We start from the raw sequence: 24,335 nt of genomic DNA, 5'->3' as shown, positions 1-24,335 counted from the left end.
TTGAGGACTGACTCACCTGCCCAGCCCCTTCCCAGCGGGGTGGCTTTCCCCAGTCCTGGTGCTCCTTGGCTCCCCGGGTGGCCAGGGTTGAAGATGGGAGTGTAAGGAGCGCCAGACTCCTGGACAGAGTGGGGTCAATTTTCCCCTTAGTCACTGTCCTCTCCCCTCCCAAATGGCTTCCCATCTCACTGGCTGGGGTGATTCGGGGGTGACTCAGGGACAGCCTACACACCCCTGGATTCTCTGGAAATGGCAAGGGATGGTGTGCTGTATACCCCGGCCACCAGCACCCATGGGAGGGGGGAAGCTTGTAGCAGACCCAGCGCTTGGGGTGGGGGTGGGGGTTGTTTCCCCAGCATGGCCGAGGAGAGAAGGGTGCTGGGGTCCGTGGAGGGTCTAGAGGCGTGAGAGCCAGAGCTGCCGGGCACCTCTCCTGCCTGTACCCCCTCCCCGGCTGAGCCCTGCAGCCTGGCCCCAGGCCAAGAGCCGGCTCAGCAGGTCCCAGGGGTGTGGTGGCTACGGCGGTGGAGCCAGCCTACGCTGGCCAGGCAATCAGCAGAGGCAGCACAGTCCATCAGGAGCAGCCGAGTGTGTGGCAGCGGGAGCCCAGAGAGGCAGCGTGACCATGAGCTCTCTGCTCTCCTACGCCCTGCCTGCCCTGGGCAGCTATGCCATGCTGTCCATCTTCTTCCTGCGCCGGCCTCGCCTGCTGCACACACCCTGGGCTCCAGTCTTCCTGCCACGCCTGGGGGCCCACCGAGCAGGTACGCTGGGCGGCGGTTGGGCGGGAGGATGGTGATGGTGACTGCTGAGGGTGGAGTAAGGACAGCAAGGTGCCAGCAAGGGTGGACGGCAGTGGGGGAGGTCCAAGCGGCGGGCTGTCAGGAAGAGGGCAGGGCCTGAGGTAGGAGAGCAGGATGGCAGGGCAGGATGTGGAAGGGGGAAGAGGCAGGGGTGAGGGGAGAGGAGGGAGGCCAGGCTCCTGGGACCCACCCAGCTGCCCCACACAGGATCTGGAGAACTCCTGGAGAACACCATGGAGGCCATGGAGAAGTGAGTGCACCTGCCAGCTGTGAGCTGCGAGACACCAGGAGGCGCCACTCACTTCCTAGTCTGAGTGACCGGGGCCCTCTGGAGGTGTGCAGTGCACAGCCTGCCCATCCTGCCGTGAACTCTGGCCCACGCTCCCCTAAACCTCCCCACTGTACTGTGGTTTGCCCTGTTCCTTCCCCCGGGCCTCTCCGCACTGACCTTCATTCCCACAGCTCCCTGGCCCAGCGATCAGACTTCCTGGAGCTTGACTGCCAGTTGACACGAGATGGCGTGGTGGTGGTATCTCACGACAAGAACCTGTCCCGCCAGTCAGGCGTGAATAGGGACGTGGGCAGCCTGGACTTTGAGGTGGGCCTTGCCCCAGCCCCCCCCCCCCCCCCCCCCACTGTACCCAGAGAGCCACGGTGCCTCCACGCGTGCCCCCTGGTGACGTGCTCCCTCTTCTCCCCAGGAGCTGCCCCTCTACAAGGAGGAGCTGGAGGTCTACTTCTCACCAGGTGAGAGTGTGACCTCACCGAGTGGGGTCCTGGCCTCAACCTCCTGCCCTCCCTTCTCCTCTGGGACTCGTCCCCCTCCCCCTGGGCTCCCACCCCGCCCATCTCCGTCTGATCCCCCTTGCCACAACCCACCCAGGTCGCTTTGCACGTGGGTCGGACCGGCACATGGTGAGTCTGGAGGACGTGTTCCAGAGGTTCCCTCGGATGCCCATGAGCGTGGAGGTCAAAGAGGAAAATGAAGAGCTCATTAACAAGGTGGTGCTGCTGCGGGGCGGGGTGGGAAGGGGCCTGGGGCTGGAGAGAGGCCTGACTCCCCTTCACCTCTTCCTTCTCCTCCTCCCAGATAGCAGGCCTGGTGAGGCACTTTGACCGAAATGAAATCACCATCTGGGCCACAGAGAAGAGCTCGGTCATGAAGAAGTGCAGGGCTGCTGTGAGTCCCTGCTCCCTCCCTGCTCCAGCGGCCCCTTCTCCCAGGCGCTGGAGGCTCCAGGGGCCTAGGCTGGACAGGTGTGGGGTATTGTGGAGGAACCAGCCCTGAGCAGAGTCTCAAAGGGTAGGATGCTGAGAGGAGAGGGGTGGGGACAGGGGGAGCACAGGCATTGCTGCTGGAGACCCAGAGGGTGCGGTCAGGCCTGAACGCTGGGCCGACATACAGCTCCGATCCCGCAGGTGGTGGACCTTCCTGAATGTCCAGCGCTGTTTCCCCTGCAGCCCAATTCCCCTTTCTGCTTTGCTGGGAGCAGACTGACCCTCTTCTCCCTTCCCCTTGCCTCCCAGAACCCCGAGATGCCGTTCTCCTTCACCATCGGCCGAGCTATCTGGTTGTTACTGCTCTATTACCTGGGGTTGCTGCCCTTTGTATCCATCCCGGAGAGGTTTTTCTTCTGCTTCCTGCCCACCATCATCAATAGGTACCTGCAGGGTCCCTGCCTGCCTTCTACATCCTCCCCCAGGCCCCCAGATGCTTTTGTCCTCAAATAAACTCCCCCCCCCCCCCACTTCAAGCCCCACTACATGGGGTCCCCAGCTCCCTGGCCACCCTCAAGGATACCCCCAGGGTCCCCTCAAGAGAAGGATTTTCAGGAGCATTCATGAATACTGAGGAGCCAGGAGGCTTCCTCCTCGAACCCTTTGAAATTCTATGCAAATGTGTGTTGATGTGGATTGGTTTGAGGACAGAGTATTCATGTATTCATCCATTTCATCCAACAAGTATTTATTGAATGTCTCCTCTGTTCTGGGCACAGTGACACTAGTAAATAAACCCAGTGTGAGTGGAGTAAGGCCCTCGGTGAGCTTATAGTCTGGCTGGGAGACAGATATCAATCAATTATAGTATTCTCTGATTCTCAAAAGGAAAAGCAAGTTTTTTCCTGCTGGGAGAGTGGGATTAACAAAGTAACAGCTGGGTAAAGTATCAGAAATTTGGATACTTCACCAGCTCTGAAGCCTGGCCCCTCCCTTCCCTTTCTGAGAACTCTGTGGCAGCTCCTAGGCTTCCTTCTCCCCTATGTTATCCTGAGGGAAGCTCTCAGCCAGCCCCCACAATCTCTTGCTACAAAGACATCATTAGACTACCGAACTTTGTGTACAGAACTTCTCATACAGTGTTTGCAAAGTGTTTTCACATCCTTTGGTTGGTTAGAGCTTTATCTGTGGCAACCCAGAAGGTACTAGAATCATGACACCGCCCCCTCAGTACCCATGGAGAATCTGAGGCTCAGAGAGGTTCTGTAATTTGCTCAAGGCCACACAGCTAGAAGCGCAGGGCCTGGGTTTGTCTGGGTCTGACCCCAAAACCTGTGCTGGGACATTGTAAAGGGCCTCTAAAGTCATCCCTGAAGCGGGCCAATCATGGGCAAGTAGCCGACTCACTGGAGTGTTGTCTGGTCACAAGAAGCTGGTCGGGCCCAACCAGGGGACCTTTAGATTGTGCATCTAGCTTGAGAATCAAGCTGGGTTCTGGTCTTGGCCCTGACCCCACCACAGATTTGCTGCGACACCTTGGGCAAGTCACTTTAGCTCTCCAAAACTGAGTTTCCTCCTCTGTACAACAGCGAGGGAGGGCACACTCTCAAAGTATGGAGGCACAGATGTGCACATAGAAGAATCTCACTAAACAACAGGTGACTTTTTCATATGGGCTTCTAGAGGCGCCAGGGTAACACCGGTCAGGGGTCACTACCACCCCACTCCTGTGACAGAGTGAGACGCAGGGGGCTGATCATGATTCCACCTCTCTGCAGGACCTACTTCCCGTTTTCCTGCTCTGGGCTGAACCAGCTGGCAGCTGTGATTTCCAAATGGTGAGGGGGTGAGGATGCTGGGTGGCGTGTCCCCGTGGAGACCTGCCACTGCCCTTCTTAGGCCCCTCTCATCGTGGCCTTTGCCACCCTCTCCCCACTAGGTTAATCATGAGGAAAAGTCTGATCCACCACCTGGAGCAGCGAGGAGTGCAGGTGAGGCTTGACCTCCACGCCCTCAGCAAGTGGGTGATTCACAGTGTGGGCCTAGCACAGCGTTCCAGTGAACAGCTCTGCTACCAACTAACTGGGTCCCCTGGGCAGGTCACCTTCGGAGTCTCAGTCTCTTGATTTGTGAAATGGGGGTGATGGTACATTTAACTGGTACTTAGTAATGGCTTGACAAGTGTAGCCATTATCGCGATGATGCTGCATTGAACCTACTGTCCTGATTCCTGAGGAGGGGGTGAGTGGGGCTGGGAAAAAAAACCGGCCCGGCCCCTCCCCTGAGCATCCACTTTGATCATTTAATTAGCAAACCTTTGTTGAGAATGGACTACATTCCAGGCACTGTGGTACCAGGGATGGAGCAGGGAGTCAAATCAGGGGCAGAGGAAGGAAACGGGCACTCACAGGCACCAAGTGGACGGAAAGGAAACAGCACTGTGGTCTGTGGGGTCACAGGAGGCCCTCTGGAAGAAATGAGGAGCTGGCTCGCACGGAGGGGGAAAGGAGAGCATCTCAGGCAGGCTCCGCCTGTGGGAAAGCTGCGGGGAGCAAGAGGCCACGGCAGGAGGAGGAGCTGAGAGAGGTTCCACCAGGCCGCTGTGTGGGGCGAGGGGAGCCGGAGGAGGCGGCCGAGGCTGAGGCAGGCAGCCTGTGAACCTCAGTAAGGAACCTGGACTTCAGCCTGGAGGACGGGAAGCTTTGGAGGGCCTGAAGCAGGGCAGAGACCTGATCCAGTGGAGTCTGGGATTAAGGGTCACTCCGGCCACCGATGTGGAGAAGCGATCATGGGCACCAGGGTAGGAGCAGAGACTCTTAGGAGGCAGATGCCGTCGCTGACTGGTCCTGGGCTGCGGCGGCAGCAGTGGGATGGGTGGACCAGCTGGCTGACGGGGCCGGCAGCACTCCACAGCCCGGAGGTGGGGGTGAGTGAGGCATGGGGAGGCCGCGCCTCTTTCAGATTAGCGCCTCCACAGCGCCTCCACTCCGTGGGCCTTCACCACGACTCTGGAGGTTGGCCCATCGTTCCCATTTGTCACGTTAAGAAACCCAAAGGTCCAGTGACTTGCCCAGGGTACAGACACCATCTCTACCTACCGCCATGCCCACGAAAGAGGATTCAGGCGGCAGGACAGACACAGAGCAGCAGCAGACACGGGCAGGCCTGGAGATCTCACAGCCGGCTTTCCAGGGGAGGGGGAACAAAATGCTCTGATTTGAGCAATAGACGATTTATTTCCCTGGTTGTGCATCCTCTCACCTTGTCCGATTTCAGGCCACCAACATGAAGTCACTGAGCACAGAGTTGGGTAGTATTTCCACCTTACACATTCAGCAGATGCGAACAACCGCCAGAGCGTAGGTAACAGTAAAATGTAGTAAAATCATTAGGAAGTGATGAGTTTTGAGTATTACCTTCATTTTTAAAGTAATTTATTGAATTACACGTTTATATAATTTAATATTTAATAATGGCTGTGTTTAATAACCAGTTTGCACAAAAATCCGGACTAACAATCCGCTCCAGCCAGCATCCCGCTGCTGGGAGGTCTCCACAGAGGAGGAGAGCTCCCACCATCTGGATTCAAGGGGAAAGTCCAGGTAAAGTTGTTTGAAACTATGAGCCCCTCCCTCCCCACGCAGGTGGTCTTTTGGTGCCTTAATGAAGAGTCGGATTTTGAAGTGGCCTATGGCCTGGGGGCCAGTGGCGTCATGACAGATTACCCCACAGCCCTGAGGCGCTACCTGGACAACCATGGAGGAGCTGCCCAGGCCTCCTAACAGCCCGGAGGCCCTCACCCTCTCCTCTATTTCTCTTCTTCAATAAATATTTTCTTTTCAGTCATGTGGTGGTGTTTGGGGGGCATGGGTGGGAGGAGGTCCTAGCAGACTGCAGAGGGCAACCTAGGGCAGAAGAGGCCAGCCTAGGGTCAGAGTCTGGGGCCCTGACCACCTTGACCCACTGGTTCCACCACATTCCAGGCCGAGTAATGCCACACCCTGTGCCAACCTGGCCTCCACTCTCCTCAGGAATGTCCCTTGCAGGAAGGAGCAAGGCTCCTGCCCCTTCAGGGCCACAGGTTCCATTCTCTTGAGGCTATGAAGAGCCTTAAGACACAGGCACAGGACAAGGGACTTCATCTGCCCCTGTGCCTCCTCATGGCGCCGCAGATGGTGGACATGGCCTCGGAGGCTGAGTTTAGGGTTTGCTCATCTGCTGCTTCAGCCTTTCCAACCTTCACTTCCAGATCTACTCCAGAAGTTCCCCAAACTCCTCAACCCTCTCCAACCCTAGAACCTTATGCATTGAATGAATCACATGTTTCACAAACCTTTGTTGACTCCTCTAGGCCAGGCTTGGTACTGGGGCCACTGCAGGGAACAAGACAAGTCTCCTAGGGCAGATGCACACATTTTCCCGTTCAGAGTCACGTGAGAAGCCCACAGCAGACACCTAACTCAGCCTGCAGAGGCAGGGGCATCAGAGGAGGCTGCCTGGAAGAGGTGATGCTCAGCAGTAGGAACCGGCTTGTTCCCAGGCTCTGGCTCCCAGAGATCTAACACAGACGGACGGGCACCGTTAGCTCTTCCGTTCCAAGAGCCTGTCCCGGGTGTTATGGCAAAGACGGTGGAATCGGACCAAAGTGAGAATTCCAACTTTGCCTCTTCCCGGCTGGATAACCTCGGGAGCGTAGCTAGACCTCTTTGACCTCTGTTCCCTGTAAAATGGGGAACAAAAGCTGCCTCATAGGATTGCTGCGGGGATTAAGAGAGTGGGGCACGGGGTGGTTAAATGCAGATAATTATGGCTATTATCTCCCCGGGGACGTGCGTCCAGACACCTAACCCCGAGCCAGGTCTGGCACCGCAGATCCTCGCCCCTTCAAGGACCGCGGGAGGCCAGAAGGGCGACGAGACCCGGGCCGAGGGGTTGTCTGGCTGGCTTGCGGGCCGCAGCCGCATTTCCGGGCCGGCCGGAGCCCGGAGCAGGGGGAAGGGCAGCCGAGGCCTGCGCTGGCCGCGGTGTGACGCGCCCCCTCATTTGCATGCGCCGCGCCGATTGGCCACGGCGGCCGCCGGGACCAGAGGCCGGCCCCCTCCCCCTCCCGCCGCAGCGGCGGCAGCAGCTGGTCTCGGTGTAAACAAGTCGCGGCGGCTGCGAACCCGGGCCGGGGGGGACGGCGCCCACCAGGAGCGCCCCCCACTCCCAGGCCAGGCCACCTCGGCGGACCGGGCCCCCGCGCGCCCAGGCGAGGTGAGGCCCGCATCGTCAGGGCTGCGCGTCGCCCCGAGCCCCCGCCCCGCCAGCGAGGACTGCCCCCTTCCCCCGGCGCCCGCCCCCCACCCCCGCGCCCCAGGTGAGCCCCGGGGTCTCAGGTAAGGCTCCGCGATGCAGGTAAGAGCCCCTCGGCATAGACAGGGCCTCTGCGCCCCCCACCCCCCCGCCCCACGTAAGAGCCCCTCCCCTCCTAGGTGACCCTGCACCTTCAGTGAGGGCCTCTGCCTCTTCCAGGTGAGGGACCCTCTCCCCAGGTGAACTCCCTTGTACCTCAAGTGGAGCTGCTAACCCCCCACCCCGCCCCGCCCCGCCCTTGGCAGTTCAGGTGAGGTCCTAAGGACCCTCCAGCTCCTAACCCCTCCATACTCCCCCTAAATGAGAACTGACAGCTCATCCACGCCAGAGCCCCTTCCTCCAGCTTCAACTGCCAGGTCCGCAGGGGTGAGGCCGGAATTAGATGAGTGACTCACCTCAGGCTTCTCCAAGCCTCAGTTTCCCCGTGATGCAACTTGAGGCCTCCTCAGTGAGTCAAAACTGAGCCGGTTCCGGCCCCTGGAGAAGCTGCTGCCTCTGGGGAGAGGAGACAGCAGCCAAGTGTGACGGAGAGAGTCCCCATGGCCCTGGGTGTGCCTGCGTATGTGTGGCCCTGGTCCTGACAGCCCACTCCCTCCCCGGCAGGCACTGGGCTCCCTCTGCTCCCCGTGGGCCGCTCCCCGGGTGGGGCCACTGCCCCCGGCCCCCGCCATGGTGCGTATTTCAAAGCCCAAGACGTTTCAGGCCTACTTGGATGATTGTCACCGGAGGTATAGCTGTGCCCACTGCCGCGCTCACCTGGCCAACCACGACGACCTCATCTCCAAGGTAACCAGGTCCCAGTTGGAGGCGAGAGGGGCTACCTGGCAGCTCTCCCACCAATGGCCCTGACTCCCTTCCTTTCTCCCTCCACCCTTTAGTCCTTCCAGGGCAGTCAGGGGCGTGCCTACCTCTTCAACTCTGTGTGAGTATTTGGTCCCCCTTCTTTCTTTCCCTGACCTCTGTTGTGACCTGTGCCCCCTGGCATCGTGCTGAGACTCCCAGAGTCCCCTGATTCAGGTTGGAAGCTGATGTGATCGCCCTTCTCTTGGATGCTAAGAACAGACACAGTTGGATACAAGCTAGCGGGGGGCTTTGTGATGGCGGGACCCTCCCTGGGACTGCCCCCATGTCCCTGCAGGGTGAACGTGGGCTGCGGGCCAGCCGAGGAACGGGTACTGCTGACAGGCCTCCATGCTGTGGCTGACATCCACTGCGAGAACTGCAAGACGACTTTGGGCTGGAAATATGTGAGTCCGTGACCCCTGACCCCAGGCAAGCCTTTGACCCAACCTCACTTCACCTCCTCCTCACAAGCAGTCATCTGGTAACCTTCCGGAGCGTACAGGCCCAGCTCACTCAAGTCAGACTGTCTTTTCATCCCCTGACCATGTCCTCTTCTGTCACATCTTGCAAGGGCTTTTAGAATTTTTCTCTCCACCCATCCCTCACGTGCACATGCGTCCCATTTTAGAGATGAGGCGATCAGCAGAATGACCATTTATTGAATGCTTTCGTGCCACGCACTGTTATGTGCTTGGCATATATTATCTCATTTCATTGTTACAACAATCCTGTGGGTAGAGTCTGTAATTATCTCCACTTTACAGAAGAAAGGAAGGCCCAGAGATGGTAGGTAACTTTCCCAAGGTCACACCACGGGTAAGGAACAGAACAGGTACCAGAATCCTGGTTGCGTGTTTTGTTGTCTGTCTGTTTTTAACTCCAGATCCTCGGCCACCGGCTTCCATTGTCATTCAGAGGTTCAGAGAAGTTGCCCCAGACCCCACAGTGACATGGAACTTGGGTCCATGAGCTTCCTTTTCACTGCCCTCATGGCCACAGCTGCTATCCGGGGTCTGATTTCACTACCTGAGTCTCATTTCCTTATCTGGCTGTGGAGGATGAAGCCACCACCTGGCACCCAAAATTGTCATGGGGATCAGATTGGATGCAGCAAAAAAGATGCTCTTGGGAAACTGTAGGGGACATGGTTGGTTCCTCAGGCTTCACTTGGAGTTTTGGTGCCTCTGAGAGGTGGATGCCCCCAGCAGAGGCAGGCATCCCGCCCTCATGTGAGTTCACCCCGGCCTTGCCACAGATTTGTGCTTTGTGTCCCCGGACAGGTGGCTTGGCCTCTCTGGACGTCTGTAAAATAAAGAGATGGCCTAATCCAGATGTCAAAAACTCAAGGGTTTGCAGGGCCAAGTGCATACTGTGGGTCTGCAAAAGAGGCACCATAGATCTGGGGTAGTGGGGGAGGAGGGTCTGTAGCAAACTGGAGTAAGCATGGCCTGCCTATATCCTAGTATTTTAAACTAATTTTTACTAAACTCTCTGATGGCCAAATAAAACACCTGAGTAGGCCAAAATTGCCCTTCAGGCTACCAGTTTGTAATCCCCGGATCTTTTAGAAACTTCCATATCCTCTCTGTTGGAGCCAACATTAGTACTTAAAAAGTACCGGTGATTCAGAGAGCTCTGTCTGTCCCATTCGTGAGAAACCTGGCTCTGTCATTTACCAGCTGTGTGTCTTGTGGGCAGGTGGTTTGGCTTCTCTGCATGACAGTTTCCTTATATGTAAAATGGGGCCAGTCATATCTAGTCCCCAACCCGATCCCTTTTGGTAAAGCCCTTGCTCCAGAGATGCCGTCCTCTCCCCTCTTTTCAGGAACAGGCCTTCGAGAGCAGCCAGAAGTACAAAGAGGGGAAGTACATCATTGAACTCAACCACATGATCAAAGACAACGGCTGGGACTGACCCCTGCTCCTGCCGCATGTGGCTCGAGCCCGGCCTGACCGCCAGGGGGCGCCACTGGCTTCCCTCCACGGGAAGGGAGCTCTGGACCCTCAGGGCTCCTGCAGAGGACGGATCCAGCTCCTGTACATATATTTTATTGCATGCACTGTGACCTTGGGGGGAGCTCAGAAGGAGGACGACACCCCCGCACTTCCCTGCGATCTGGCTGGCTTGGATCTCGTTTTTAACCCCTTCCTGCCCCGCCTGCCCTATAGATATGGCCTGTGTGCTGCTCTCCTGGCCCCAGTGCACCGTCTGCCCTGTGAACTTCTCCCACCGGGCCCCTTTTACCCCACGCGTGTCTGCTCCCCTTGTTCTGTAGCGTTTGTACATAATAAAACAATGGAGTGGAGACAGCCCCAGGCTCACGTGGAATCCGGGAAAGGGGGACTCAAATGCAGATTCCTTCCTCCGTCGACCTGTTCTTTTCTGGGCCCCCGCAAGGCATGGAGTAGGCACTGCGGTCAAAGCTGGGAGTCTGCCCTCCGGAGACTCAGCCATCTGAGACCGGGGACCGATCTCACTGTCCGTGCAGATTCCCGAGCCCACTCTGGCTCCCTAGGCCTTGACCTCGGCTGATCTGCGCCTTCTCAGCTTTAGCGTTTTGCCGCCGCCTAGGGGCGAGCTCTCCTGGGAGGCAACCGCGCAGCCGGCTTCACCGCCCCTCTCGCCGCCACTACAACTTCCAGCGGCCCCAGCCGCGTCCGTCCGTCTCCTCCGCACCGAGTCTCGGCGCTGCGCCTGCTGGGAAGCGTAGTTCCGAGGGTTCCCCAGCGCGGGACCTTCTGGGAAACCCAGGCGCCAGCCGTCAGAGGCTGTCGAGCGGTGGGTGCTTCGGCACCTCGGAGGCTCGGCGGAGGGTGGAGGTTTTTCAGAATGGGAAGCAGGAAGGACTACAGGGTTCAGGCCTCGGAGTCCTCGAGGTCCCCAGTGCCCCGCGTGACAATAAGCTCAGGCCGCGTCCCTCCAGCCCTGCTCTTTCCCTCAGGTCATGCTTCATCCCCTCCAAGCTCTGGCCTCCAAGAGAAGGGGGATGGCGGGGGGGTGGGGGGGGGGGTCACCTGCTAGAAAAGTGTGGGGCGCCAAGGTCTGCCCCGGGACTCTATGGACTCCATCCCAGGGTCCAGGCCCCGCCCCTCAGCAGCTTATCCCTAGCCGGGGCTCCCCCCGTGGGAACGGGGACCAGCTGGCCGGAAGCGCCAAACTGCGTCCCTGTCGAGCCCCGGGGATCAATCAGGCCGAGGAGTTAATTATGTAATGAGGGGGCAGGGGGTCGGGGCTAATGAAGCCTGGGGTGGGGGGAGAGAAGGGGAGGGTACCCAGGTATCCGGCCCCCTCTTGGACCCCTTCCAGGCCCCAGGGGTCTCCACCCAGCCCAACTCCAGGGCCCCAAATAGGGGAGGGGCTGTGATCCTGGGTCTGGAAGGGGCTGAGCTGTGAGCTATAAAGGGGGCATCTCTTAGCACCCGGGGACTCTAGGCAGCGTGACCTGAGGCCAGACAGGACTACTCCATGTACCATCCACGAGAGTTGTACCCCTCCCTGGGGACAGGCTACCGCCTTGGGCCCCCCCAGCCGGGAGCAGATTCCAGCTTCCCGCCTGCTCTGGCAGAGGGCTACCGCTACCCTGGTGAGCATGGGGCCAGCTCCGGTGTAGAGGCCGTGGGGGGCTGTGGCCCTCTGCTGGCTCTCATTCCTCCCCCATCTCCAGATCTGGACACTCCCAAATTGGATTGCTTCCTCTCCGGGATTGAGGCTGCTCCCTGCACCTTGGCCGCTCCCCCACCCCTGCCCCCGCTGCCCCCAGCCCTGGGCACTGAGCCGGCCCCCCCAGCCCCAGACGCCCTTCATTCGCTCCCTGGAGTCAGCCTGAGCCTGGAGAACCGGGAGCTGTGGAAAGAGTTCAATTCCGTGGGAACAGAGATGATCATCACCAAAGCTGGGAGGTGAGGGGCTGGGCCAGGGTCAAAGGGCCCAGTGTGCTCCTGGTGGGGGTCTTTTGGGAAAGGCAGAGTTCCTGGTGAAGGGGCTAGGTTTGGGGGTTCCTAGAGGGTCTAGAGCGCTGCCTAAGTTCAGGGTGTGATTGTGGCCTGGGTCACAGGTTACTCTACGGCAGGATCAGGGGTCATTCTGTGGCAAAGGTCAAGGGTCAGTCTGTGGAATCTGTAGCTGGTTTAAGGACCAACCTACGGCAAGGGTCTTAGGTCAGTCTGGGCCTGGGTCAGAAAGTCCGGCTGGGTTACAGTAAATTCATATGTGGCCCAGATCAGGGGTCAGTCTGTGACTGGAGCCAGGGTTCAGGCTACGATTGGAGTCAAGGGCCAGCCAGTGACCAGCATTCAGAGTAATCTGGCCAGGATCAGGGTCAGTATGTGACTAGGTCTGGGGTCGCCCTGGAGGCATGGCGTGTGGCCTGTGAGCCAGGAGCTCGGGCCTGAGCGTGGTAAGTCCTCGGTCCCGCTGAAGGCAGGACACTGTTTTCCTGAAGCAGGTGTGTCCAGCAGTGTAGACTGTGGTGCTGGAGACTAGGTGAGGAGACCAGAGTGGGGAGCAGTAGGCTCTTGGCAAGACTTTAGGGACAGAAGCGTGTCACCACTGCTTCTGCAGATGGAGTTTGAGGGTTTAGGAGTCCAGAGTCTGACTCTGCTCCTAATCTGTGTGACCCTGGTCAGATCACCTGTCTGTCCCATCACTTCCGGCTCAAAGACCCTGCCCTCTGGATTCTAATTCCACCTCTCTCAACGTTTCTCTGACGAAACCGGGTGAGCGCCGGTGGTGGCTGCGCCCACCCCTGGCCAGTGGGTCGCGCCAGGCCTCTCCCATCCCCTCCCCTGTCCAGGCGCATGTTCCCTGCTTGCCGAATATCAGTCACTGGGCTGGACCCCGAGGCCCGCTACCTGTTTCTCCTGGATGTGGTTCCAGTGGATGGGGCTCGCTACCGCTGGCAGGGCCGGCGCTGGGAGCCCAGTGGCAAGGCCGAGCCCCGCCTGCCTGACCGCGTCTACATTCACCCTGACTCTCCTGCCACTGGTGCCCACTGGATGCGACAGCCCGTGTCTTTCCATCGTGTCAAGCTCACCAACAGCACGCTGGACCCCCATGGCCATGTGAGGCCCTGGCTGGGACAGGCTGGGGGTTGGGGGTGGGACCCCGGGCGGGGAGTCATCTCGTTTCTTCCCTCTCAGCTGATCTTGCACTCCATGCACAAGTACCAGCCCCGCATACACCTGGTGCGGGCAGCCCAGCTTTGCAGCCAACACTGGGGGGGCGTCGCCTCCTTCCGCTTCCCCGAGACCACATTCATCTCTGTGACAGCCTATCAGAACCCGCGGGTAAGTGACCCTGCTGGAGGGGGTGGTGGGCCCCACCCAGGCCGTGGGAGCTCTGACCCCGAATGTGTGTCCCCAGATCACACAACTGAAGATCGCAGCCAATCCCTTTGCCAAGGGCTTCCGGGAGAATGGCAGAAACTGTAAGAGGTGGGCATTGCTCATTCATTCACTCCTTCCTTCAGCAAACGTCTATGGACGGCCCACTGTGTGTCTGGCACTGTGCTGGAAGCCAGGAACACAACAGTAAGGAAAAACACTTATTCGCTCGATGATCCCACAGATACTTGTCTTAGCACCTGCTGTGTGCCGGGCACAGTTCCAGGCACTGGAGATCCATCATGAAGAAAAGAAATGAAGCCCCTGCCCTTATGGGACTGACACTCTAGTGGGCAGAGTAGACAAGTAAACATGAGAAATAAGTAAAATATAATGTGTTAGGGATAAGTTCTGAAGAGGAAAGAAAGAAAGGAAGACAGGAAAGACTGGAGTGGAGTATTAGATGAGAAGCCTGTTCCAGGTCCTGAAGGAAGTATGGGAGGAAAAAGTCCTGAAGGAAGTGGATATCTGAGGAACAGCGTGCCAAGAAGTGGGAACAGCATGGGCAAGGGCCCTGAGGTAGGAGCACACCTGCGGTGTGGCTGGAGTGGAAGAGGCGAAGAGGCAAGTGAGAGGCGAAGAGGAGCCAGGCTTTGTTGGACAGTGAAGGTTTATTTAGGACTTTGGCTTCTGTTCTGAGTGGAGCTCTCTCAGTCGAGCTGTTCTTTGCCCTCAAGGGGTGTACAGTCAGGCAGAAGAGACAGCCGTTAATCAAAGGGTCACCCTAACAAACATACAGCAGAACAGTTGACAGATGCTATGAGGGTGGTGGTGTAGTGCCGTGGGAAGTCAGAGGACTTCCTTGAGGAAGTGAGACAAGAGTGTGAACTGAGCCAGGGATGAGGTGAACAGGTGAGCAGGGGCAGACAAGAGGATTCCAGAGGATGGCTGCCAGGCAGCCGGTGATGGGGAGGTGGCCTCAGCCCACGTCCTGGCCTTCTAGCTTGGGAAGGAGTTTCCCAAATGCAATGGAGGCAATAGGAAACCACTGGAAAGGTTTAAGTGGAAGATACTTTGCCCTTTCTAGTCCCTTAATTCTCTGGCCTTGAGTTCCTTCATCTGTAAAATGGGTATAATAATGGCACTTCCCTAACAAGGTCCCTGGGAGGGTGAAAGGCCTGGCACCTGGTAAGTGCCATTATTACCACCATCATCATCATCATCACTATCATCATCATCATCATCATTGTCACTGTCCTCTAGGGAGCGAGATGCCCGTGTGAAGAGGAAACTGAGGGGCCCAGAGCCAGTGGCCACAGAGGCCTATGGGAGTGGAGGTGAGCGTAGCCTCAATGGTGATGGGGGCCAGTCCTCAGATGCTGTTCCTCCTTAGCCCGACCTCTCTTCTGTCTTCCCCAGATGCACCAGGGGGCCCCTGTGATTCCACACTGGGGGGGGACGTCCGTGAGTCAGATCCCGAGCACGTCCCAGCCCCCCGCGAAGCGGCCCAGGCCCCGGCTCCTCCGTGTGGCGGCTCCAGTGCCGAAGCCTACCTTCTGCACCCTGCCGCTTTCCACGGGGCTCCCAGTCACCTTCCAACCAGGCGAGTGGGGCGAGGGCGCAGAGTTGGGCTGTTTCAGGTCAGGGAGCCCTGCGTCCTGTCCTGACACCTCCTCTTTACTTCAGGAACCCCAGCTTCCCTGAGGCTGCGGACTCTGGGCGCCCGGCCCCCTACTCGGCCGCATTCCTGGAGCTGCAGCCTGGGCCTGGGGGCTCAGGATACCCAGCAGCTGCGCCCCCAGCCCCCTTCGCCTCGCACTTCCTCCAGGGGGGGCCCTTCCCCCTTCCCTACCCCGGCCCTGGGGCTTACCTGGACGTGGGCTCCAAACCTATGTACTGAGCTCTTGCTGGGCCCCTCTGCCTCCCTCCCTGTCCTCGGTCCCAGACCTCCGCCGCCCTTCCCCCAGGCCTGCAGCCCCATCACTTCCACTGGCCCCATCCCCCACACCAAATGGCGGCCTGGGGGGGCCTCCCCCACCCCACTTCACACTTTGATTTCACTCCCACCCACCCTGGCTTCAAAGCTCTGGCTAAGCTGCTGGGAGTCCAGCTGGGGCCAGCTTCCCCTTCCAGGCTCTCACCTCGGTGTGAATGGAGGGAGGCTCTGCCTGGCCAAATGGGGCCACTGCCCAGCACCCCCTCCTCCTGGGCCTCAGCCTTGGGCTCTGCAAGTTCTACCCCCTCGCCCCAGGACAACCCACACCAGTTTGTTCTCAGGACCGGAGTATTTTTGTTAATAAAACTCAAAAGACCTCAGTGCTCTGGAAACATTGGCTAATGGTGTTTAGCCCTGGGCAGGGCTGGGTGAGCACAGGTTTTGTGGGGAGACCCGAGCCCCAATTTACACTTGCCAGTTTCCGGCTGCATGACCTCGTGCATGTAAATCAACCGGCTTTGGTGCTGTTTCCTCTTCAGGGAAGTGGGGCAACGTGAATGTCCTGACCCTCACTGTTTTGAGAATTAAATAAGGCTGCTTCTGAGAACCCAGCCCTCTGCCTGGCATGGCGGAAGCCTTCCCGGAAGTCACTGTCACTGGATGCAGACCAGGAGGCTCTGGGGCAGTCAAGGTCCTCAGGTCTGCCCCAGGCCCCAAGGCCGGCATCGCTGCTCAATACCAATCGAGTCTGACACAAACCCAAAGACCATTTTTCTCCTTTTATTAGAATTTTTCTTTCTCTCAAAATTTTTTTATCTAAAAACAAACAAAAAAAAAAGGAAAAAAGAAAAACAAAAAATTATTGGAAACATCATGGTTCAAGTGGGGAGAAAGGAGAGAAGCGTGGAGCGGAAGCTCCAAGCGTCTCCAGAGAAAGTCCTCACCCTCGAAGTGCCCTCTCTGGGGGGAGAGCAGAGCCGAGACAACCCCCCAACACCCGGCCTCCGTCTGGAGAAGAGGGCAGAGTCACAGTGGTCCGAGGGCCAGAGGGGCTGGAGGGATCACAGGAAGTAATCGGCCACGGGTTTCTTGGAGGGGATGCCCCGGGTCTCTTGGGGCGCAGCCTCGAAGATGATGAAATCTTTCTGGAGATGCTCATCTAGCTCCAAGATGGCTGCCACATTCCCACAGCTAGAAGCGGAGGGCAGTGGTGTGAGAGGAGTGGCTCAGCCGGGGCCCCACCCCCACCCCCTCCTCCTGGCCCAGGCAGCTCACCGGTAGCAGTAGTTGGGAGCCGACCACACAGTGAGCACAGTCTCATTGAAGTGCCACTTATAACCTTCCATCACCAGTTGGTGGGCGCGACAGATCATGTCAATGTCGTTGGCTGCATTAAACTGGGCCACCACGTCACTGCCAAACAGGTAGCCAGCCCCACGGGGGCTCACGCCCCAGCCTGTTGTGTCTGAGGCAAAGGAAGGTAGGGATGGGGGGAGAGGGTGTCCTCGAGGTTTCTCTGGTGCCCACCGCCCTTCGAAAGAGACCATCCTGTCCCCCTCTCTCAAGCCCCATGAGGCCAGAGCACACGGCCTGTGTTCTGGGGGATCCTGGAGACAGGACAGCAAATGCTGGAGAAAATCAGCTCCAAAGGAGAAAGAATTTTCTGACGGTTGGAGCTACCCCATAACCAGAGTGACCATGTGACTTACAGGCCAAACAGGTGCACACAAAAGCGAGAGAAGACACTTATAATGACCACATTGGTCCAGCAGGTGACAACAAGGGCTGTCCTGGCCGCCCTGGGAGCAGTGGCCAGGCAGGCGGGCACGGCAGTGAGGGGGCGGAGGCTGTGCGTGTTACAGCAGGAGCTCTGGACTGGTACTTGGGAGACTCGGCGTTCAGTCTTGGCTCTGCTCTGTACCAGCTGGGGAGCCCCACAAAATGAGGGACGTTCGTGGGGCCGTCGTTCTCGGAGTGTGAACTCTGCAGAAGCCCCTTCAGGTTCAGGGGGCCAATGATTTTGTCCCAAACAGGCCTCTGAGCGATGAAATACACACCCATCCCCTCTCCGAGCTCACGAGCACCAGCTGCCCACACTCCTCCTCCTCTTTGAGGGTGCCAGGGGGCAAGCCGGCCAAGTGCAGACGCCAGTGAAGACCAGCTCCTCTCTGCTCTTCCCTAAGCCCGCCTGGCCTGTCTCTTCAAGGCGCTTGCTTTAGCTACAAGACCCCCTCAGTCTCCTGCCACACTAAGGGTAGAGCCACCCTGCCCTGCCTGCCTGCCCTCACCTTCAGGGTCAGACCAGAGCAGGTCACACATGGGCCCGTCATGGGGCACTTCTTGCTTTCGGTCAATCGTCCGGATCTGGTCCAGGGTCTGGATAGAGGGGGAGAGGCCCCCATGCACGCAGAAGATCTACAGGGGGACAAGAAAGGAGTCAAGGCTGGCTGAGCCCAGCGCCTCTTCCCCCGCGAGTCCGATCCCCGCGGGACCCGGTAGCCGGCCCACCTTGCCATCGATGATGGCCGACAGGCTGAGGTAGTCAAAGATCTCAGTGCAGTAGCGCCACACGGTCACCGAGCCATATTTGCGCAGACACTCGTCGTAGAAGCCGTAGACCTGGGTGATCTGGCGGCTTTCGTGGTTGCCCCGGATCAGGGTGATTCGGTCAGGATAGCGAACCTGGAGGGGGCCACCGATCCAGGGCTGGGGGCTGGGCTCTGTCCCTCCCTCACAGCCCCACCGGCCCTTCCCAGATCTCCTCATACTTGCCCACCCTGTCGCCTCATCACTACCCCAGCCCAGAGTCATGCCATCTCTTGCCAACCTCGCAGGCCCCGGTCCCTCCTCCAGGGGATTTGAGGCTGACCCCTCCCCATCAACTACAACCTATCGGTTCCCCTTTCACCACTAAGTCCTTACCGAGACCCTCAGGTGCTCTGTCATCTGGCCTACCAACGGATACCGCACCCAGGTGAACTCAACACCCTGCCACTTTCCGAGCACGGGGAGCCTCCATTCCCTCCCCTCCAATGCCGCAGCTCCGCCTTCTCCTCCAGGAACCCCATCAGATGCCCCCGAGCCAAGGAAAGCTGCTCTGCCCATCCCCGGGCAAGCTGAACACCAGCAGGACGGCTCAGAGCTGGGGGTGGATGGAGAAGGAGACGAGGGCAGGAAGGACACAGACAGGTCAGGCCGGAGGCGGCCCGGGTGTGGGCACCGGAAGCCCGGGTTCCCACCTTAAGTGCCAGCAGCAGGAGGAACGTTTCGACGCTGTAGAAACCACGATCCACAAAGTCCCCCATGAAGAGGTAGTTGGTCTCAGGGACGTCGCCACCCACCTGGGGAGGGAGGAGTGGGGGGAGAAGGGTTTGCTCGATCCTCGCCTGTCCCCCGCTGCGGCAGCCCATGTGCCGGTCAAGTTGAGGCCCTTCTTTCACGGAGGGCCCACCAAACAGGAGGCCTCTCGCTCACCCAAGTCAAAGCTTCCACTCTTAAAATTAAAGGCGTCTTCCAGTCACCCCCCAGGTCACCTGTCCCAGAGTCTCCCCACACTCACTCTGAACAGCTCCTTGAGGTCATAGAATTGCCCGTGGATGTCGCCGCATACCTAGGAAGTGAGGAGAGCTGGGTGGGAACTCGCACAGCCGGAGAGCCTCCGCCTCCAGGGGCTGGCCTTCGGAACACCCGGCGCGTTAGTAGCTCCTTATCGCTCCCGGCTAAACCTCAACTTCTCAGGGCCACCAATCTACTGTCCTACCCGGACTTTGTCTGCTCTGGCATCACCCCCCATCCCGCACTGAGTGCCAGCTGTTCTGTGGGCAAGAGCTAAAACTAGGTCTCTCAAGCCAGGCCTGTAGCTTCTGGAGGACCTGGCCCCCTCCTCTCCGTGTTTCCCTCAAGGAACCCGGAATAAAGCTACTAATGACACAGAATACACAGAAATGTGTGGGGTAGAATCACTCACCAGATTCAGAGTCCTTCTGCCCTGACCAAGAGTATCCCCCCATCAGCTCAAAAGACCCTTCCCGTAACATCCATTTCATATAGCAAGGCTCCCTTGAAGATGGGAGAGGGATACACGGGACTTTCCGGGCTCTCAGGGATGAGGGGCAGACCTCTGTAGCCCACAAGATTAAGGGGAACGGCCATGTGCCTAGGCTCTGGAAGGACACGCGGTACTCACTGTGACTGGCGAGTCCACCCTCTGTACGTTGCTCTCCTCTACCAAGATCTCTCTGGGGACGGGAGAAGACCAGGGTCACCACAGCCAGGCCAGCCCAGCTCAGCCCAGCCCAGTTCCCCATCTTTTGGAAGGGAGGATCTGAGGTGGGCCTTGAACCTCTAGGGGGCAGGAGTGAGGTGTGCAATAACATCCCCAGGATGGGCTGACCGCAGGCCTCCCCAAGGCCAAGAGGCCAGAGCCCAAACTCTTGCTGCGGCATTCAAAGCCTTTCCAAGGAGACAGTGGCCTTTCAAGCCCTGACCCTCCCTGTTGCCCTCTTTCCCACATCCAGTGCTCGTTCCAGAGAACAGACCCGCTCGCCACACAGAGCTCTCTGCTCACGCTGCTCCCTTGGCCTGGAGCGCTCCGAGACCGTGCCCCCGGCTGAGCCTCCTCTCCGCCCGGCACGGAGGCTTTCCCCACACGGTCCGAAGGCACCCAGTGATCAAACACACCATCAAAGCGATGCGCTTTTGCCTTATTTAGAGGGAGTGACAACTTTGTTCTTTCGTTCCCCCCTGCAGTGGAGTCTACTACTACTCAAGAGCGCGTGACGTGAAACCACTCTGTCAGCTACACACACACAGCGAAGTAAGCGGTGCCACGTTTCCAGATTTCGCCCTTGGTGATGACGGCAGCGGTGACCACTCCAGTTCACGCCACACCCCAGGACTGTAGTAAGAGCTTGGTGTCGATGACACAAACCCAACGGCCACCCCCCAAGGCGGGCACTGTGATGACACCTGCTGCTCAGGCGAATAAACTGGCCACGGTCATACAGGTGGGATTTAATTCAGGCAGCCTGGCGCTGCCACCTAGTTACTCTGGTGTGGGGGGCGCCCAGGCACTGGCCTTTTTCTGCCAGCCTCCTCCTAGGAGACAAGCAGCTCCCTGAGCTCCGAGAACGGATGCTTTCACCTATGGCCCTGAAGATGCTCTCTATGAAAAAGGTGGCTCGAGGGAAGTGCGCTTGCTTGGCTTTCTGGGAATGGGGGGACGTTCGGGGGAAGGCACCGGCAGTGATCGAGCGGCCATCCAACAACCAGGCCCTCCCGCTAGGAACGCATCTGGCGTGAAACACTGTTCCACATCAACTGCTTATGATGACCTCCCCGATGGACTCAGGGAGGTTCTTTTCCTCCTCGACAGAAAAACCAAGGCTTAGAGAAAAAAAGGGGGCAGGATCACGGTCACGAAGCTGGAGAGTGAATGAACTGAACTCAGGAGCCCAATCTCCTATGAATCTGTGCCGGCCTCATCCACAGACTCCGGGCCCAGCCTCCAAGCCCAGCTCTGTCACTCACAGCACATCATCCGCCCTCTCAGGGGTCACACCCGCCCACCTTTACCTCCACCACGAATGCTACCTTTAGAAAAAGCCTGCCAAAGTGCCAGCCCCTGTCCCTACAGATGCAGAATCTCATCTGAGCTCCGTAAGGACTTCAAAGACTTGGAGAGATGGAGAGACTTGACCAGGATTACATTGTTTATAGGTGATGAAGCTGGGACTCGTATTGAAAAGCACCGGATTCAAACCCTCTTCTCTTTTCCTGTACTGGTATTTTTAGTAGGACTGAGTTCAGTCCACACACTTCAGGCCTCTCTAGTTCCAAGAGTTTGAGACTATGTACCCTGTGAGCAAGGGGAGGTTCCTGACACTTTCAGCCTTGGCTGGGCCCCTGGTGGGTCTCCAGGAGGCCATGGCCAGGTGCAAGAGTTGTTCCCCCTTCAGAATGGGCCCAAGATAATACTGGCCAACTTGGGCCTCAGCCCAGTACCTCCCAGCCCCTTCTCAGTTTCAGCTGGATGGGACTCTCCCACTCCTCAGTCCTCTATAGCTCCCCAGTGCTTTGTACACAGTTTAAGTGTCTCTGCTTGGCTGTCAATGAGCATGGAGTACAGTGAAAGATCTGGATCCAAAATGAACCTCCCCTCCAACGAGCTGTGAAACTTCAGGCAAGACATTATCTTTTCAGAGACTCAGTTTCCTCTTCTGCGAAACACTCACGCTTGACCTGACGAAGCCACAGGGCTGCTGCCAAGAGCAATGGAGACGGAATAAATTACCTCTCTGTTATTCTGAAAACTCCACCGTGCTATTCGAGCATTAGCTATCCTCACCACCGAATCAATTCAGGCCCTATGGGCAAGATGAGTCTAACAGGAAAAAGAACAGTGCCAGGCAACAGTTGGTTTAAGTTCCTAAAAATGCCACTCAAGACAGAGAGAACAGGGATGACTAAAAACATCTTGGGGCTCGTCCAGTCAGGGAAATTTTCTTCAAACGGCAAACACAGTCACAGACAAAAACGGGCCTTGCCTGTTCACCAAACAGGCCTCGTCTCGCTGCTATGAGTCTGTCTGTGTGAAGTAAAACCAAGCAAGAGTCTGAGAGCCACAAGTTCAGAACCTAGCTCCACCACGTTCTCTCTGGGTGACCTCAGTCAAGTCATCAGGCCTCCAGGAGTCACGTTAAATGGAGCAAATAGTCCTGACCTCACAAAACTGCTGTGAGGAAGACGGAAGTTCCTTGCCAGTACAAGGCCTGTTGTGGAACCGTGGGCCTGCTGTTCAACAAACATACGGTGGTTCTCCTGGCTCTTTCCCTACAATTCTCCGGCACGGTGCAAGCTGCAAACAGTACCTTAGGGGAGGCAGGTTTAAGTGGTCTCCTTGCTGGTGCCCACACATCTCGGGGCCTCCACTCCTGCCCTCATCCTAGTACGAATGTCCTTCCTCCCTGGCCCTGCTCCCATCAGCCAGCCAAATGATTTTCATGCTTCCAGGCCACCTTCTCTTAGAAGCCTTCCCTGATGACTTCAGTCCATATCAGCAATGCCCTCTTCCTACACGGTAACAACAGTAACACCTAAGGATCAGTGAGCACTTACGTTGTACCCAGGAACTATGCTAAGCCCACCCCACGCACCAACTTATTGACTCGTCACAGCCATCTTAGTAAGTACCATTATCCCCAGTCTACAAATGAAGAAACTGTCAGGGACCTCAAGATCACCAACACAGCCAGTAAGTGGCAGAGCTCACCTCCCAACCTAGAACCATCACATTCCAAAGCCTGAGCTCCTAACCACTACATCATCCTACTTCCCACAGAACTCAAGGGTTGGGCTTATCCCCAAAGTTCAGCTCCTCCAAGAAACCTCTGTTCCTCCCGCAGGTAAAGTTGTTTCCATGAGCTTCCTAAGTATCTTATGACTCTCTAACGCCACTGAAAACGCGTCACTTCATACTTTCGGTGTCTTTATCCAGGTCTGTCTTCTCCCAACAGGCTGGTTGCTCGAGGGAAGTGGCCCTATTCTGCTCCTCTCTGGGAAAGATGCCAGGATGATCCAGGCCCCAAGTTCTCACTGGCTTTGCCCCAGACCGGAACCCCCTTGGGCAGAGGGACCACCAGGCTCACCTGGCCTTAGCGCACAGGGCCTTGACTTCGCTCTCTTTGATGAGCTCGCAGCGCCGCAGTTGCTCGATCTGCCGGTCCAGGTCGCTGATCTCCGCCATGGCCCACCACCCGCCCCCGGCGCGGGTCAGAGCCGGGGCCGCCGCCCCCTCCGCACCGCACAGGGGTCTCCTGAGGAACGAGAAGACGAGTCCGTGGATCAGAGCGTCCGTAGGGGGAGCGGGGGTGGGAGGGTGGGGGTGGGGAGGCAACTAAATTCTGGAGCTTGCCCGGCCCCCCCCACCCCCGCCTCCCCTCACATCGGCCCCGGGACCCCCAGCGTCCCACGGCCCTGGCCGTTCCCCGCTAACTCCCGCCGAACCCCGCGATCCCGCGCTCGGGACGGTGGCCTAGAGGGGTCTCAGCCTATTACCGCCGCCGCGACTCCGGCTCCGGCTCCCGGACTCCCTGCCTGCCTTCCTCCTTCCCTCCGCTTTGGGCCGCCGCCACCGCCGCTTCTACTTCCGGCCCCGCCGCGGAAGCAAAGGGAGATCAGTTCCGCCGCGCGCCGGATGTGGCGTCATACACACCTTCCCCCTCGCGCGCCGCGCCCTTGCCCCCACCTCTCGGAGCAGAGGAGCGGGGATGAGCCGAAGGAAGCGGTTGTGGGCAGCGTGCGGGCGGAGGTCACCGGGGGCCCGGCGGACCCGCCTCTTGCGAGCTGATGGACGCCTCAGTCCGCCCCACTCCCATCTCCGTTAGGGAAGCAAGCTGAGCCGCGGGGCCGCCGTGTAATTTTGTGACACGCTTTTATTTACCTGTTTGAGTCGGCCTACCCATCCCTGAGGGTCACCCTTGCAGCCCTGGTGCTTAGAACGAGGCCTGGCACAGTAGGCATACCTAAACATTTGTTCAGTGGCTGGAAGAATCCTGTCCAAATCTCTTTCCATGGCCCCAGAGAAATCTCTGCCGTAGAGGACCTCCGAAGTTAGAGGCAGAAAGGAGTCCACCTTGCCCACACCGAGTCTGGGCCTCGGTCAAAATGACCTCCCCGATTCCAGAACAGTACCCCCTGACACCCCTCAGTTGCTTCCTGTTGCCTGCAAGTTTTATTCCTTTTTTTTTTTTTTTTTTTAAAGGAATCGGTTCTAGTATCTCCACCTATCACACGTTCTGGAATTCACTGTTAGTATAAAAAGCCCACCCCCCACCACTGGTATTTGGGGAAGTGACTGG

The 24,335-nt window shown here is 58.2% G+C and overlaps 4 protein-coding genes across 7 annotated transcripts; 3 read left to right on the top strand and 1 right to left on the bottom strand.

The window, feature by feature from the left end:
• The first annotated feature begins 74 nt into the window (after positions 1 to 74).
• GDPD3 (glycerophosphodiester phosphodiesterase domain containing 3) lies at positions 75 to 5,863 on the top strand. 2 transcript variants are annotated; one of them, XM_060648900.2, is made up of 10 exons: positions 75 to 764; positions 1,011 to 1,053; positions 1,266 to 1,401; positions 1,505 to 1,550; positions 1,687 to 1,805; positions 1,894 to 1,983; positions 2,331 to 2,464; positions 3,800 to 3,859; positions 3,961 to 4,012; positions 5,666 to 5,863. In XM_060648900.2, the coding sequence occupies exons 1-10, from the start codon at positions 626 to 628 to the stop codon at positions 5,801 to 5,803; spliced, it is 957 nt and encodes a 318-aa protein (XP_060504883.1). In that variant the 5' UTR covers positions 75 to 625; the 3' UTR covers positions 5,804 to 5,863. The 2 variants fall into 2 exon arrangements, with proteins under 2 accessions (XP_060504883.1, XP_060504884.1); XM_060648901.3 differs by lacking the exon at positions 5,666 to 5,863 and adding an exon at positions 5,298 to 5,659.
• Positions 5,864 to 6,812: 949 nt separating this feature from the next.
• On the top strand, positions 6,813 to 10,530 carry YPEL3 (yippee like 3). Of its 3 annotated transcripts, none has more exons than XM_060648903.3 (5): positions 6,813 to 7,277; positions 7,980 to 8,162; positions 8,255 to 8,298; positions 8,515 to 8,623; positions 10,045 to 10,530. In XM_060648903.3, the coding sequence occupies exons 1-5, from the start codon at positions 6,816 to 6,818 to the stop codon at positions 10,132 to 10,134; spliced, it is 888 nt and encodes a 295-aa protein (XP_060504886.3). In that variant the 5' UTR covers positions 6,813 to 6,815; the 3' UTR covers positions 10,135 to 10,530. The 3 variants fall into 3 exon arrangements, with proteins under 3 accessions (XP_060504886.3, XP_060504888.1, XP_060504887.1); XM_060648905.2 differs by having other exon boundaries at positions 7,277 to 7,380; XM_060648904.2 differs by lacking the exon at positions 6,813 to 7,277 and adding an exon at positions 7,284 to 7,399.
• Positions 10,531 to 10,567: 37 nt separating this feature from the next.
• Positions 10,568 to 15,899, top strand: TBX6 (T-box transcription factor 6). The gene is made up of 8 exons (XM_060648893.3): positions 10,568 to 11,803; positions 11,885 to 12,119; positions 13,013 to 13,280; positions 13,359 to 13,505; positions 13,582 to 13,652; positions 14,805 to 14,878; positions 14,961 to 15,144; positions 15,228 to 15,899. The coding sequence occupies exons 1-8, from the start codon at positions 11,686 to 11,688 to the stop codon at positions 15,439 to 15,441; spliced, it is 1,311 nt and encodes a 436-aa protein (XP_060504876.1). The 5' UTR covers positions 10,568 to 11,685; the 3' UTR covers positions 15,442 to 15,899.
• A 344-nt stretch (positions 15,900 to 16,243) lies between these two features.
• PPP4C (protein phosphatase 4 catalytic subunit) lies at positions 16,244 to 23,655 on the bottom strand. The gene is made up of 9 exons (XM_060648902.2): positions 23,533 to 23,655; positions 23,124 to 23,291; positions 19,664 to 19,715; positions 19,037 to 19,087; positions 18,717 to 18,818; positions 17,986 to 18,159; positions 17,766 to 17,892; positions 16,753 to 16,942; positions 16,244 to 16,668 (listed from the first exon to the last, which is right to left on the bottom strand). The coding sequence occupies exons 2-9, from the start codon at positions 23,219 to 23,221 to the stop codon at positions 16,539 to 16,541; spliced, it is 924 nt and encodes a 307-aa protein (XP_060504885.1). The 5' UTR covers positions 23,222 to 23,291; positions 23,533 to 23,655; the 3' UTR covers positions 16,244 to 16,538.
• Positions 23,656 to 24,335: the final 680 nt, after the last annotated feature.

This window comes from Panthera onca, chromosome E3 (assembly GCF_046562875.1).
Source record: "Panthera onca isolate mPanOnc1 chromosome E3, mPanOnc1 haplotype 2, whole genome shotgun sequence".
NCBI classification, from domain to species: Eukaryota; Metazoa; Chordata; class Mammalia; order Carnivora; family Felidae; genus Panthera; species Panthera onca.
This window is presented reverse-complemented; position numbering and strand designations above follow the sequence as displayed.